At 38.7% G+C, this 16412-nt stretch overlaps 1 protein-coding gene across 2 annotated transcripts in view; it reads left to right on the forward strand.

The window, feature by feature from the left end:
• alcama (activated leukocyte cell adhesion molecule a) overlaps positions 1 to 16412 on the forward strand; it is an 81119-nt gene that overhangs the window by 47127 nt on the left and 17580 nt on the right. For both annotated transcript variants that reach the window (XM_065258793.2, XM_065258785.2), the window contains exons 2-4: positions 10398 to 10504; positions 10637 to 10856; positions 12879 to 12943. In XM_065258793.2, coding sequence (XP_065114865.1) covers positions 10398 to 10504; positions 10637 to 10856; positions 12879 to 12943 — 392 coding nt within the window. The remainder of the gene's footprint in view (positions 1 to 10397; positions 10505 to 10636; positions 10857 to 12878; positions 12944 to 16412) is intronic.

Below are 16412 nucleotides of genomic sequence, written 5' to 3' on the forward strand. Positions count from 1 at the left end.
AAACTACGTCCCAGTGTGTGGAGAAAGAGCACCATTCTGACGTTGTTGTATGTCGAATGATACTGACTAATGTGTCAGTTTATTGTTTAAAATGGTCTGCAAATGTGCATTTCATATATGTAACACGTGACCTTTAGACGTCATTACGCAATTACATAAAGTCGTGCTGGCGCATCACACGACCGAAGGAAGACGAGAAGTTGTGGTTTAAATTGCATTTTTTTATTTTTCTTGCCAAAAATTACAATCTTTTCGCTAGTTAAGACCCTTATGCCTCGTTTGGGATCGTTTAGAGTCCTTTGAAACTGCAATTTTAAACTGCATTAAAACTGTTAAGTATTGGGGTCCATTAAAGTCCATTAAAATGACAAAAATCCTGGAATGTTTTCCTCAAAAAACATAATTTCTTCTCGACTGAACAAAGAAAGACATCAACATTTTGGATGACATGGTGGTGAGTAAATTATGTGTATTAATGGACTAATCCTTTAAGGGAAGTCGTACCACTAGGCAACCATCTTTGCAATGCCTCCAGGCAGTCATTTTAGTCATGCAAGACTAAAGCCTTTTAAAATACTTACAAATTCAGGTGAGGTAAGGTTGCTTTTACCCATGTTTGTGTTTGGACAGTTACAAGATAAGGGGAGACTGGTCATCTAACAACATCCACAGCTAGTCGATATGTGAGATCATTAAGAAAGCCTGTTGCCGACGGGTCGTTCATGTTCAAGAAACACACCAATTATTTTAAAACAATTTTAAAAATAAGACCACCGTATAATTATTTATCCACAAGCATTGGATGTTTTCTACCTTTTATTCGTTTATTCTTTCGTGATTTTTTATATTTTTTTATTATTGTTGGCAACATCAAGTCTTTATACTCCATGTCTTCTGCATGCACAGTATGTGTGGATGTACCTTGTAATACTGTGAATTACTGTGAACACTTCAAGCGTGAGAAAGATTCAGACCGTGTGGACAACAGGTATCAGAGCTAACAGGGGGTCGATACTGATGATTTTGTAACGAAGAGCATGCTCTGTTTGTTTATGCCATTTGGTGTGTCTGAGGAAACCCACGCTTAATGGAATCCCAACCAATTACAGTTTAGTGAGAGCTTCATTAATTCCATCAAATCAGTGGTCGGGATGCATTTCATTCACTTTACTTAAATTAGACAGGCCTTAAATCAATTAGAGTCTGAAGCTGGCAGCAAAGCACCACAATGGCGATCTTTCTGCACGTTTGTATAGATTAAAACTGCTGAATATACATCTCGAGGGACACCTTAAGATGTCTGCACAGAAAACACAATTACTTTTAGCTTAAACGCATGTCATTATTGAACAAAAGCTGCCAGGAAATAAAAATATCTGAACTTAAATAGGAGTCGATGTCAGTAGGGACTTGATGATGCAAAATTACATTGATTACATCGTGATTTATTTTGTTTATATCTATCTAAAACTGTGATTTTTAATTTAATGATGTTTTTTTATCTGCAATGGACCTTGGTGCTTGCTTTGTGTTAATTCTGTTTGTGCTACAATATGTTTTGCTTTCTCATAGTTTCATAGTCTAAAGTATTAATGCAAAAAATATAACTAAAAGTAAAGATTTTAGCACACGTGGGCCTGTTTAAATATTTAAAACTATTAAGGGATCAGAAAAGATTACTTTCTTTAACTAATGGAAGTAAAGTGGTTCAAGTTTATGCCTCCAGATGAATTTTATTCCTCATACAGAAGTTATTAGTATGGATGGGCGCAAGTAGTTGTGTACTCTAAAGTGACAGCAATGATCGATAATGAAAATTAATTGTGAGACTTGATTTATTTATATTTTTTTGCATCAAAGCTTTTCACAGCAATCAAGTGCTTTAACGTCTAAATGAACAAGACAAATGGGATTCATTTTATATTTTGTGATTTGTTATGGCGTGGTATCTAGCTGAACAAAAAGACCAGCTTAAGACCAGTCTGGATTTCCTGGCTTACTGGTGGACAAACACAGCAAAGGTCTTGGGTGGTTAATCTGTCTAATAATGGAGTAATCAAAGCAACGTTAAAGGGCTCATTATAGTTGTGTGTACGTCCTACGGCGTATCCACGACGGTTATATATACTTCTGCGTTGTCATTGATGTGCAAACACACATGCTGGTAGGCAGTATCCACGCGTGTAACCACAGTAGCAGGCAGCACGACCGTCAATGAAGAAGCAGCTTAGCAAGTTTACCCACAAACAAAGAAGAAACCACAACTTGTTGTGTATGTTTTGAGATGACCAGCAGTGATGGAAGTTAATAAACAGTGACTAATGTTGCAGTTTTGGTTAAATCACTCCTCAACTTGGTCCATCTTTGTTCTCACCATCACAAATGGAAATACTTATGACGCATTTTTTTTTACCTGACGGAAGGGGTTCTACTGGACCAATCATATCTCTTGCGGTTGCGTAGATCTGACGCACTGTTAAAAATTTGGCGAGGTGCACGTCAGCCTACGCAGAGGCTATGAATAAACTACGGCGCAGACCTTACACACGACTATAAATTGGACTTTCACACCAGAGTTTTCCTTCCATTGACTTCCATTCATACGCATATGAATGCCTCAGACCAATCATATATTTCGCATTTCTCTGCTTACCAAAGTTCAAGTCTGGTAAACTCTGACCTGCGAACACATGACCAGTAGAAAACCGGTACGTCATGGCACGACCTTTCTTTTTGCTGAAAATTTTTCCTACCATTGACTTCCATTCATACGCATACAAATGCTTCAGACCAAAAATGCAAGCTTGAGATATTTTGGATATTTTTCAAACTTAAAGTCTCATGAACTCTGACCTGTGAGTGGAGACATGTAACCACTAGTAGAAAACCGGTACGTCACGGCATGACCTATATCTCTGCTGAAAAAGCGAAAATGGACAAAGCCAAAGAACTTAAATTGACGTTGAAATATTATTCGAAGTCCGAACGTCTGAAAAATATTTGCATGCTCAAAGTCTAGTGTGACCACTCATTTAGGCGAGCATGTGTATACATGTGGACAAGCAATTGGTGGCAAAGTTCGTAGAGAATGTCTAATTTACATAGCACGGCTTTCTTGAAGTTTTACTAGAGAAAACTGAACAACCCTGTCTTGAAGGTTAACATCGAGTTACTTATAAACACTACATGGCTAACTATGTTGTCTATTTTTGCTCTGCTAACAAAAATAAACAAAGTTTCAAACAAAGCTAAAGCAAAGTGTCTCCAAGCAACACACTGACTGATGGTATTTCTGGAATGCAGCGAAACAGACAACCGTATCGATACACAAGGTGAAACAACACAATGTTTTTATACCAAATGTCAGCTTTATTAGGGTTAGATGAGCGAAACTAACTGTTGTATAAAGAACGCTTCAGCATTACAAAGCGCTATCTGACATCAATGGTCTAGCGTTTTGTCGATTTGGCAGTGAGCGATGAAACTCTGGAATTGAAGCGGGATTTGCTCAAGGTGGCTTTATGCCCAGCAGGTTTTAAATTAAGGGGAATGTTGAAGTTACGCGGCGGTGCCAAAAGCTGTTTTGGCTGTCTGTTTGAGAGCAAGCAGAGTAAGATAAACACTGAGTGGTTGCGAGAAGCTCCTTCAATCTGCTCTCGTGTTTAGCGGCTAATATGTTTGGGTTTGATCATGGGCACGGCAGGCGCCGTTTGATGAATCGCAGGCTGCGGAGCGGAGAAGCTATTGATTTCCCCAGTGCCGGTTCTTCTACCTTTTTCCCTAGCATCGCTCTCTGTAAGGGGCTCGTGAATCTATGGAGTTGATTTGGAGAAACGGGAAAAAACGGTATTCGGTCTGTCAAGTCGTAATGGTGAGATCGGTAATCCGAGATCAGTCGTAATGCAGTTTGATGTCACAGGGAGTGTGAGATCGGCTGTGGGGTAACCAAGCTTGGGTTGTATAGGTATGTTGTGATATCGTCTGATTCTGATGATTTGTTTTATTACTTGCCATTTGTTATGTATTGTTTACTTTAAAAATAAGGGCATTTTGGGTAAGCATTGAGCATGCACCAACACCAAGTACACTATCAGATAAATGTACAAAAGCTGTCACCTTTTTAAAAATAACACCTTTGAGGTACATATAGTATCAGTACCAAATGTAGGCCTATACATAAATGTACCTAAATTGTACATTTTTAAAGGGTATTGTCACCCAAGTGACAACTGGGAGTGTATAAACAAAGCTTTAACATGCATCGTGAAAACACAGCCACCCAGACCGAACCCTTTTTAGACTGAAAAACAACCTTGGAAAGGAAAACTGCATAAAAATGTCAAATTAGGTGAATTTCTTTGAACAAAATCAAAGCGATGGAAACATCAAAATAACATTGCATGGAATGAGACTGAATTACACGATGGGACCAGGTTGACCCTGAGGACAGGTGCGTTTGCTCAGTGGATATTAGTGCTATTAGTTTGGTGCATGCAATAAAAGCACTTCAGATAATGAATTGTTTTCTTCCTCTACTGATGCTGCTTAAAGCAATTGTACTGGGCCAAGGCTTATTCTCGCTGAGTAAAAACAGATATATGAGAAAGAGATTTTTTAGACCTAAATATACATCTATTGGCCTTCGTATTGAGATTGTTGTGAATGCATTTTTATTCGGTTTATGAGAGGACCCAGGAGGGTCTTTTACTCAGGAACAACAACTGCTTTATATATGAATATATCAAAACATGAAGTTTCTGAATACTATTCCAGTATCATTCAAGAAATACAAAAAAGTTTTTTTCTTCTGAGGAGATAGGTCTGCTCTTTGAATTGCCCAGTGCTTTAGTGCAAAATGCTTTGGGGAAGAAATGAAATCCTTTATCCTGCAGAGAGTTTTGATTTGAGGTCCAATCGCTCAACGTTGAGGCTTGATAGCTTTGACAGAAAACAAATTCTCCTTGTTGGTTTGGTTTTATCCTCTCGGCTGTAGCAAAACAGCATGATAAGATGAGAATTTTTTTTGACTGGCAAGCAAACATGCACTCATGCAGAAAGACACGGTGTCTTCACAGTGGGATCTATGTGGTCGCTGGGGGCTGTTTAAGCAGGGTGCCAACTAGTCGACAGGCATTTCGGAAATTCAGAAACAATCGTAATGGGTCAGACTTCTGGTGTTTGATTTCACTTCACACATGCTCGGTTTGTCTCAGCGGGAGTGACAACCTCTGGTCTCTGAGCTCTCTCCCTTAACACCAATACTTTAACACATCCCACTCATTATGCAAAGAGACATGAGAGACTTCTTGACACATTCCAGCATTTGAACACATCCATTTGTATTCTTGTGTGAGAGGCGGATTTTTGACACGTATTTCTGCATTTTAATGTTTCGGGAAATGCGGAGGATGTAGCGAATGTGTCTGTGTAGTATCAAGTATCATTATGATTTCAATTTGAGGCACGCAGGTCTGTAGTTTGAGGCATAACACTTTCGTATGAGGACCTATTTTCAATTTTAACAAGTTGCCTGCATATTACTAACATATTGGCTCTTTATTAGCATATATAAATAGATGACCGTATTTTACAACCTTTAATCCCACACCTACATTTAAATGCTACAACAGCTGCCTTACTAAGTTTCAATAAGCATTAAACTAGTTTATTGAGGCAAATTCGAGTAAATATGTGTATACTGAATTGTTATCGTTTGAGGTCGAGTGGTTCACTTAAGCACCTCTTCAGGGATTTTAGGTCATACTCAGAAATAGGGGTGGGCATAATTCCCATGCTGGTCCATGTTGGTTTGATGATGTTTTTTCAGCAGGGATGGAGTGACATTTACTACACAGAGCCTTATTTCACCAAAAAGCTCTGCAAAATTCTCTGTGAAATACGGCTTTGTGTAGTAAATGGTCCTCCATCTGAAAGCAGGTTATGACAATTTAGTACTAATCACGAAACCGGCTTTACTGATGAGATACGCATGAGAATCGAAGGGGATTTATGGCCCACAACTACTCAGAAATGTCCGGGTTAAAAAGTAGTCTATTTTGAAGACCATTAAGAGGGCTCACATTATCCAAACGAAACCGCGCTTGGGCGCGTTTGACCCCGAAAGTTCGTTTGATTAGTGTAATCGCTCTGTACTGTACTGGTTCAAAAGGAGAGACATCAATTGCACGACCACTCACCTTCATCTGCCTTCTTAAAAACATTCTGATGCGCGCAGCAGCGTTACGTGAATGTCCGAGCTGCACACGTGACAGACCAACTAAGAAAAATGATAGGCATGTGAGAGGGCTGTGTGTCATCGTGCACCAAACGACTCTGAATAATAAAACACAGACTTAACATTACAATGGGTTTCAGTGTTAAGAGAGCGCATTACTTCCTGCTTTTTATTGTATCCTAATGACGAAAGCGCACCTCTGGGCTCGGTTCGATCTAAGTACAGTGTGAGTGCATGCATTTGGGGGAGTAAGGGGGGGCAATCGCACTAGGGCATGGTTTGGTTTGGATAATGTGAGTGCACCCTAAAGTTCCTTTATCATGTGGAATTATTTTGTTTAATTGAGCATACCCACTGTAAAAATGAATATTAATGAATGTGACCTATGAGCTCACTTAATATTCATGGTAACATTTTTTCAAAATGGTAAAAGTGTAATTTATACTGAATAAGATTTTGTCTAGACAGAATGTTTTTCATTAGTTCTTGTAACTCAGTTGATGTAGACCAGGGGCCTCCAAGGGCTACCACAATGGATAAAACAGTCTGTCTACTTAAAACTTTTTTGTTTTAATTGTTGATTTAATTTTTTTACTTGTTGATATGTTTTTCATTATTTACCCCTGGAGAACCTACGGCTCAAATTTGGCCAATGTTAATTGATGCTAAGAGAAGGGTTCTTGGGTTCTCCAGGGTTAACATGTTAACATACATAAAAGAAGCCAAGATAGTATAAAAATATGTAATAAATAAATATTAAAATTGTGGCTATTGATAGAATTTGTTTTGGCAAAAAAAACTCACAGACTCAAAAGTGCATACTTATAAAAATGTGTACGTTTGCACTGTAAGTTATTTGGAAAAAGGCATCTGCCGAATGCTCAAATGTTAATATGTTTATTAAGAATAACTAGATATTTTTTGTACATTAAATTAGTAAGTATTTGAGGGAAATGTCATTAATTTTAATGACTAAAATGACTGTTTCATCCATTCTGTCAAGCAAGACATATTTTTTCTTATAATTTGATGTTACAGACCAATATTAATTTCTTTGTTCTGCTGAACACAAAAGAAGATATTTTAAGGCAATATTTGTAAGCAAACCACTTCTGAGCAACCAAACTTTAATTTGTTTCTCGATGTTCAGGTATAAATCTGACATTAACAGGTTTTGTGTCATTCACCTGTTTCTCTATGAAGCCTTTTTTTTTTGCGACAAAAATGAACAAAATTCCTATCAGTCTTCCTCTTTCTTATCTCTGTTAGATCTTCCAGCAGATTAGTTGTTGTCATGATGATGCGACCCAGCAGCACAGGTAGCGAGTGTTTTGTTTAAACAGTCAGCAGACGTATATTTAGCTTTTGTTATGTACACACCGCTTTCCGCACCTGCCTTCGTCTATCACCATCACATTTCTGTCGGAATTATGATTAGCTCACAGCTTTAAGCAGAAATCTCTCACCTTTGTCGTTTATCATAACCTGTTGAAGTTAGAGCGAATGCAGAGCCTGTAAGGTATAAAACACGTCGGCCACCCTGTGCACGCGGATTGCTTATTTAACACCTGGATGTGCAAAGTAACACACAAGACACTTTTGTGAATCGGAATCTATGTGTGCAAATGAAAGTGGGTGAGTATTATCTTTTCTGCTGAATTGGTATTAGCGCATTTGTGTATCAGTGGTGCTATTTTCCCGTATCCGCATTTTTATCCTCTGCTATCACAATGAAAAGTTGTGAAAATCTGGAGAGTGATTGCCCTGGAGCGCTGAATTTGTTTTGTGTGGGAAAGAGCAGTTGGCTCCAGCTCACGTCTTTGGTTTGACCAGAATTTGAACCTTCGTTGTTCAAGCTTTTTAAATAGTCCATCATGGTAGTGGATGGACCATGAAGGCCTCTCAGCCCTGACCTCTTGAACTCCTATGGTACTTTACCCGATTTAGCATGCTATTGACCAAAGGCTCTTGTCGCCATAACAACCTCACTAGGCATTAATAAAGTGCCCTGAAACCTTTCAAGTATTATAGTTAGTGCACTACACTCATGCTGTCAGGTTTAGGAATGGGTCAGCTAGTTATCTGACAAGTAGTTGATTTGTAAGGTGAACTAGTTAATCAGGAATGTTTCTGTTATTTACATTTATAATATGCATTGGCAGATGCTTTTAAGTGAATTACAGTACGTTATACCACGGGTCTGTTGAATGCTGTATTCTGATTGGCTGAGAAATGTTCAGTGGGTATACATTAATTTCTGATAACCGCACACCTAACCTGTCAAATTTCTTAAAAATAGGCACCAGAGCAATGATTGTGGTAACCGTGGTATAAGAGGAATAATTGACTCCGGTCCTTCGAATTATTTGAAAATAATGCAAAACCGCGGTGTAACTGCATTGCACCTTGGGTGTGCATTATTTTCTTATAATTCAATGGCCCGTCGTCAATTATTCCTTACTTATCAAACCCATGGCCTTAGCATTAATAATAGGGGTGTCACGGTTCTCCAAATCCTCGATTCGATTACATTTTCGATTCTAAGGTCACAATTCGATATTCAGTTTTTACTTTTTTTGAAAGCACAAAAAATGCTATGCCATTTTTAGACTAGACTTTTATGAAATATAATATCTGACCTTGAATCCGGAGATGCCCTGCCATGTCCAGTGGAAAAATATGGTAGATGCACATACCTGATAAAACTAAACTTTCTGTCAGATGAACATTCCTGTCAGTACTTTACACCTTAAAAATACGCTTTTATTATCATCAGACAAGATTGTTGTGAGACTATGTGAGACTTAATGAGGTCATTAAGTTATGTTTAAATGTTTTCATAACTCTTAAGCAACTCAAATTTGTGGTTGTGAAACTTATATAGATCTCAGTTCAGGGAAATGACCGGTCCTGGCACAGACGGCGTTCTGCCGTGCACGATTTACTATCGAAATCATAACACCCTTAATTAATAACACAACATACTACCAATTGAGCTACAGGAATATGCGTAACAACAAACATCCACGGGTGTCTGCAATATTGCATCACATTGCTAGCGTGTTGCTGCAAGAATTACTTTTTTAAAGGCGCATGCTGTTATTCTTTCAACACATGTCTGTCATAAAGATACTGTTTGTATTGAAAATATGTCGTTTTGCACATGCCAAATCCGGCTACAATTCAGAACATGTTGGTATTTCGCTTTGAAGTCGAAAAGTAAGTTCACACTGTGCTCCATCCAAACTGTTATTGGGTGCAGCGACACATGCCATCTGTCTTGCATCGCAATCCCAAACCTTTTAGAGCTCCACACACTATGAACGACTGTCCGCGATTATCTGCGTCAGGTGCTGGGATGTTTACAGTGCTCGCCAGCAAGAATGACAAACAACGCTGTCGTGTCGGCAGTGGAATGCTTAAGCTACGCAGTTTATCATTTGAGGCGACAACTTTTGCTTCCATGTGTCACTCTGTTTTATGCATAAATGCTCATGTAAACACGCTAACAAGTAGGCGCGCACACTTCTAACAGCAGGCAGTATATCTTATATCATTGTTGTCAATGGTTTAAATAATGATGTTTTGGTTTATTCATAAAACAAAAACATTTCGTAATACCTACAGTACAGTAAATGCCATAAGGCCCACTTAACACATCTTTAAAACTACTTGTTGTATGGGACCCGAGGCCCATCTTTGTAATTTGTCCCAGGCTTCATTAACTGTAGTGGTGTCCTGTTGGTAACCATAAACTCTGCCTTGCGGCACAACTTTACTACTGTACTATAGCATAATCTTTACTTAAGTGCACTACAGTACATATTGCCCAACCATACTGTATACACCTCCCACAGGAGAGGATGGAAAGCTGTTATACAGTATTTTTTTTTTAAAATGGCTCGAAGGTACTCTTGAATAAATTTACACTCACTGTGTGTCTCTCCGTATTCAGATTTCCTTTGAAATTAAGATCGTATGCATGTCTTGGGAATAATCAAAACAAGACCCCAACCCTTTGTTTTCCCTCCCATTTCATGTCGCTCCATTTTGGAGTTGAGATAATGCTTCATATTTGACACTAATTTCTGTTGATGCTTGGCTGCGTCTCTGTGCGATACAGACGTGGAATCTAAACCAAATTTTTTTGTGTGTTTTTCAGGGAGCTGCGTACCGACAGTCACAGGTCTGTACGGCGAGACCATTGAAGTGCCATGCAACAATGGAAATAACAAGCCCGAGGGCCTCATTTTCACCAAATGGAAATACGTGAGTGGTTCCTCTACTAGCCGTCTAGACAGTCAAGCGATGTACACCTACCATCAAGCAGTCATATTGATTTCTAATCTAATCTCTATAGATGTGTTTGTCAGTGCGCTAACGGCAGGTTATCTCGTTCAGGTGAAGGACGACGGCTCTGCGGGCGATCTGCTCGTGAAGCAGGCTCAGAAAGACGAAGCGACCGTGTCCGCCACAGATGGCTACAAAAACAGAGTTAGCATCGCTGCCAACTCGAGTCTGATGATCGCCCGGGGCTCGCTGACAGACCAGAGAGTTTTTACCTGCATGGTGGTGTCTTTTACCAACCTGCAAGAATACTCGGTGGAAGTGCGTGTTTACAGTAAGTATGCGTGAAACGCACATAATAAATATTAATACGACGAGAAGCAGAGGAGTTAATGAAGACGAGTTATTAGACGGCAGATTCAAACATCTATATAATCAAGGTTATGATGAAACCAACGGCAAGCGGCGGATCTGAAATAGCACGGGTAGGCGTGCAGCATCTCAGATATGAGGGAGAAGAACATATGTGCGATGTGCTACCATAGCCTTTATCTAGTTTGTTGTGATTCAAATGTTATTGAAATTGCACCCATAGATCAGAAAGGTTGGTTGTGTTTGAAATGCAATGTGCATATTATATTTATTTATTTATTTAGTAGTACACATAACACTGCTGTATGCAGTGAAAGATTTAATTTGGGAATATAAAGATTCAATTTGCATTTTAATATAGGTGAACAGAATGCCTTCAACTTAAGCTTCCAAATGCTTATATAAATGTCTACATACTAATTTTTCCCTAAAATCTTGATGTTAAAAAATAGGGGTGGGCGATATGACCATCTTATATCATGTTAGGCTTCATTTTATGTATTGTTTTATTTTTTTATAAGGTTTTTATGTTAATAACAATAAAACACACAAAACTCAAGCTCACTGAAGATATTATAAGTATAAATAATAATGTATAAATGATTTAGTCAAGAGCAGTGAGAGATTTTCTCTCAATGCTGTTTGATAAACATGAGTGACAGCCAGGGGCAAAATTAGGTCACTTCCCCTTTAAGACCAAAGTCCGGATGCGGTAGGGCAGGCTACTATTACACATGCGTTTCCTTTTTCAGATGTTTACTTTCTCTTTAAGGGACACTCATTTTCCAGCTTCCCTAAAGTTAAACATTAGATTTTACAGTTTTGGAATCCATTCAGCTGATGGTCTGGCGGTACCACTTTTAGCATAGCTTAGCATAATCCATTGAATCTGATTAGACCATTAGCATCACGCTCAAAAATAACCAAAGAGTTTTGATATTTTTCCTGTTTAAACCTTGACTCTTCTGTAGTTACATCGTGTACTAAGACCGACGGAAAATTAATAGTTGTGATTTTCTAGACAGATATGGCTAGGAACTATACTCTCGTTCTGGCGTAATAATCAAGGACTTTGCTGCCGTAACGTGGCTGCAGCAGTCATAATGATATTACGCAGCGCCTTGTAAAAATAGTCCCCTTGGTAACTTTCAATAGGAGAGGACTATTTTCGGGCAATATCATTGCGATATTATTATTAATATCATTGCGCCTCCTGCAGCCATGTTACGGCAGCAAAGTTTTTGATTATTACGCCAGAATGAGAGTATAGTTCCTAGCCATATCTGCCTAGAAAATTGCAACTTTTAATTTTCTGTCTGTCTTAGTAAACGATGTAACTACAGAAGAGTAAATTTTACATGAAAAAGTATCAAAACTCCTTGATTTTGTTTTTTTTTAGCATGATGCTAATGGTCTAATCAGATTCAATGGATTATGCTAATCTATGCTAAAAGTGGTACCCCCAGACCCAGAGATCGGCTGAATAGATTCCAAAACGGTAAAAATCAAATGTTTAACTCTAGGGGAGCTGGAATTTAAGATCTAAATGATCCTCTTTATGAGGATACTTGGAAAGATGAGCATTTTGGCGCATGTGTGTATTTAAGACCAAAAAAGTGGCAAAATGCATGGCTTGTTGTTTATGTTTTAATTGCCTAAAATCACTTGTTTTAAAACTGCAGTACTTAAAAATGTGCAAACGGTACGTTTTCCTGATTACACAGACTCTCTCGATGACACTCTCTATATAGACGATAGTCTTAAATCTCTAACACCGGTTTAATCTACCTACTGGTTCATCGCCCACCCATATGTTGAAACAATAAGGGGAATGTGCATGGGCATTTATCAACTACCCACATTCTTTGAATGTTAAATTTGCGCTTATTACCTACAGCATCTACACTGAATGCAGCAAAGAGAGGCATTGTGCGTATGCAAATTGTACCTATTTGTACAGTAAACCACTTATTTATTATTGCAGAAAAACCATCAGACCCCGTGATCAGAAACAAAGCGAAGGAGCTTGAAAATGGGAAGCTAACAAAGGTGAGTTTTTCCCATTCAACGCTGTACTCTTGGACCGTGTGTTTGCTCCAGTACACACAGCAGCTGGTGTACTAACAATGTACAGGAAAAAACCCTGTGTCTTTGTTTTCATTACCCAGCATGCTTATCCAGCAGTCTCAACATTGACACGCACCTGCTGTTATCTCGGTCAAAGACGCCTTCAGAGACGGTGCTAATGATACGGACATCAGCGAACGCGTCTGCTAGGCGTACAAACCTGATTTAGACAGAGCTGAAGCGTTTCTTCTCACACAGTCACTTTCATGTTGTGTAGATTTTGCATCTTTTATGCAGGACAGCAGTAACATTATTCTGTTTCATGAGAGGTTTGCACATCGAAGGCTTCCCAGGTTCTCCTTATAGCCGTGTTTGTAAATGGAAACGGGGCTCGTTGTTTCTCATTTCTCCCTCTCTATGAAATGTAGTTCTTAGAAGAGGGCCGGGCTGCCTGGAATCGCAGGGTGGCGGAGGTAGGGGTTGTGTACACAGCATTAGGGGTATGTTTTTAGTGGCCACCCTCCGAGGTCTGTTATGTTCAAAGTACAGCGACTTTCTTAGAAAAAAGCGCAGGGGGTGCGGAAGAGAAGTATACCTCCTCTGAATATTCAATTGAAAGCAGCTACTTGTGTTGGAAACACGCAGGCAGACTGAAGGTCTGAGCTAAAGAGGTGATTAGAGAAAAAGGGCCAAATATGCTAAAAATCTACTCAACCTTTGCACATGGTATTTCATCGCATTTTATGTACTAACCACCTGCAATCCATCTTAACCAGGCCCTAAATGTAATGAAATATCACAGCGCCATTGGTATTTAAGGGGAGTCATTGCATTTGTCTAGCATTGGTGTAGCAGTGCTAATTCATCAAATGATGATCAATTGATCTTTACTTAGACGTGCGGTGTAGTCAAGCGCTTTTTCGGCATGTTACAGGACGAATTATTCGGATGTCTGGGTCTCAGTGGCTCCACAAGTAGTTGATAGTGCATTGCATTAGCAGCGCAAAAGACTATGGGTTCGATCCCAGAAAACACACACTGTGATTAAAATGTATACCTTGAATGCACTTTAAGTCACTTTGGATAAAAGTGTTAAGGCATTGTGTTCAACACAAATGAAAATGTTTGTGAATCAGAACCTAAAACAATGCATACAGTGAGTTAGGGGTGTAAGAAAATATAGTTGCGTGCGGTGGCGGCTGGTGACTACTCATCCGAGAAGCGCGAATTCAAAATATGTGTCGTGTGTGGGTCATGTCAAAATATGTGTTTGTTGCGTCATGTGCATCATGCGGCATGTCAAAATATGTGCATTCTGCACATGCAGTGAAAGGATTTATGATTTAGGTTCACAAAATAGTCGCAAGACACTAACTTCACTGCAAAAAATGACTTTCTTACTTAGTATTTTTTCCGTAAAAATATAAAAAAATTCTTAAATTAAGATGTCTTTTCTTGATGAGCAAAATGACCTAGGAAAATAAGTCAAATTTGTAAATTACTGCTTAAAACAAGCAAAAATAATCTGCCAATGGAGTAAGAAAAATTTTCTTGAAATAAGTTTACTTTTTTCATAAAAACTTAATTCAAGAAACATTTTCTTGTTCCATTAGCAGATATTTTTTTTTCTTGTTTTAAGTAGAAATTCGCTTAAATTGTATATTTTTTGTCTAAAAACTACACTTATTTTCCTAGGTCATTTTGCTTATCAAGGAAATACATCTTATTTTTAGAATTTTTTGATATTTTTACTGAAAACAAGACAAAAATACTAAGTAAGAAAGTCATTTTTTGCAGTGTTAACACTTAACTCTGATTACACATGAGATTAAGCGAGTATCTGGGAAATCTATTTTATCATAAACCCCTTCAAAGCATCTGCGGAAGACACGTATTTTGACATGAAACGTGATGCACATAGGTTCACATGACGTGCCAAACACATATTTTGACATGACGGGCTAAATACATGTTGTGACGAGCTTTGCATCATGTGCCCTCGAAAAAGAAGTCACCGGCCACCACTGGTTACGTAAGTGTCATGATATTTTGTTTGACAATACAATATTGAGTTTAAAAAAAGCAATATCGATATTCAATATTTGACAGTTGAATCATTTGGAGTTTACATCCCAACCTCTACATAGCATTCTTCTTATCTCTGAACTTAGTAGCTGGGTTTCCATCGCACTGATTTTATGTGCATTTCGAAGTATTGCATAAAAAAAATAAAAATAATTGCATGAAGGTTTTATAAAAATGACCACGAACACATATAAAATAAATGCTAAAAAGTATCGAAATTTTTCGCAAAATTTAGAATAAAAATTCCTTAATTTGCAAAAACAGTTTTTACGCTCGCTTAAGCTGGTTTTTGACAAATGCAGGGTTCACACCAGACGCGGTAGAGGCGGCAAGCGCGAATGATTTACATGTTAAGTCAATGCAAAGATGCGAATAGAAATGGCGCGGAACTCACGCCGTGTTCCGCACGAAATGAGCATTGCCGCGGGAAACGGGCTTTCACGCACGAATAAAGCGAGTAAACTCAAATGTTTAAGTGTCCAACTACGCGCGAATAGCGCGTTTTTGCCGGCTCTACCACGGTTGGTGTGAATGCACCATAATTTGAAAAAGTGTAAATGCGAATAATGGGAGATGGAAACGCATATGCCGAATAAATTCGGACGTAGCGAACATTAAACCCACAGGACTGATCCTCTATATGGGGCTTGACGTCGTCGCAATGCCCTTGCTGCTAGTGCCTGCATTAAAACTTTTTATTTACTGTTGGTTCCTAGGTCACCTATACCTATATCACGTCATTCGCTCGATCAACTTGCTGGAAATGCACCTAATGCACATTTGTTTGTTTTTCATTTTTTGCAAATTTTGAAAAGATTGCTTCACGTACGATGGAAACCCAGCTAGTGGCAGGAAGTACTAGCATAGGGGCGCAATAATTTTTTTTATGCTGAGGTTTGCATATGGTAGTGTGTTCTCGATGACAGCATTTCTAAAATTGTATCCTATTATATTCTTAAAATAAAAAATAGCGCAATATATCAATGGTCCTTACAAAACCGTGCAATAAACGACGCAATTTATTAGTAAATCCACAGGAGAGTTTGCGAAAATTCTTTAGTCTGTAAAAACACAGGTGTGATACGTGATGTATCGCGGACCCCAGTAGAGGGTCCGACGTGTTATCATAGATGATTATCAGGGTAGGCGATTTCCTTCACTCCGTTTTCCCGGCTTGGCCCTCGGATGTAGCTTCGCTAAAGCTTAGATTTTTCATGCCACCCCGAACACCTGAGCTCATGCATCATTTCACTGTCTCTTCTGCTCTCCTGCCATTATTAACATTTTCTGCTCTCTTTCTTTCTGCTGATCTCTCTATCCCGGAGCGGATAGCACGTCAGCATGCGATCCTGTCAGCGTGTTATTA

Source organism: Paramisgurnus dabryanus, chromosome 10, assembly GCF_030506205.2.
Source record: "Paramisgurnus dabryanus chromosome 10, PD_genome_1.1, whole genome shotgun sequence".
NCBI lineage: Eukaryota > Metazoa > Chordata > Actinopteri > Cypriniformes > Cobitidae > Paramisgurnus > Paramisgurnus dabryanus.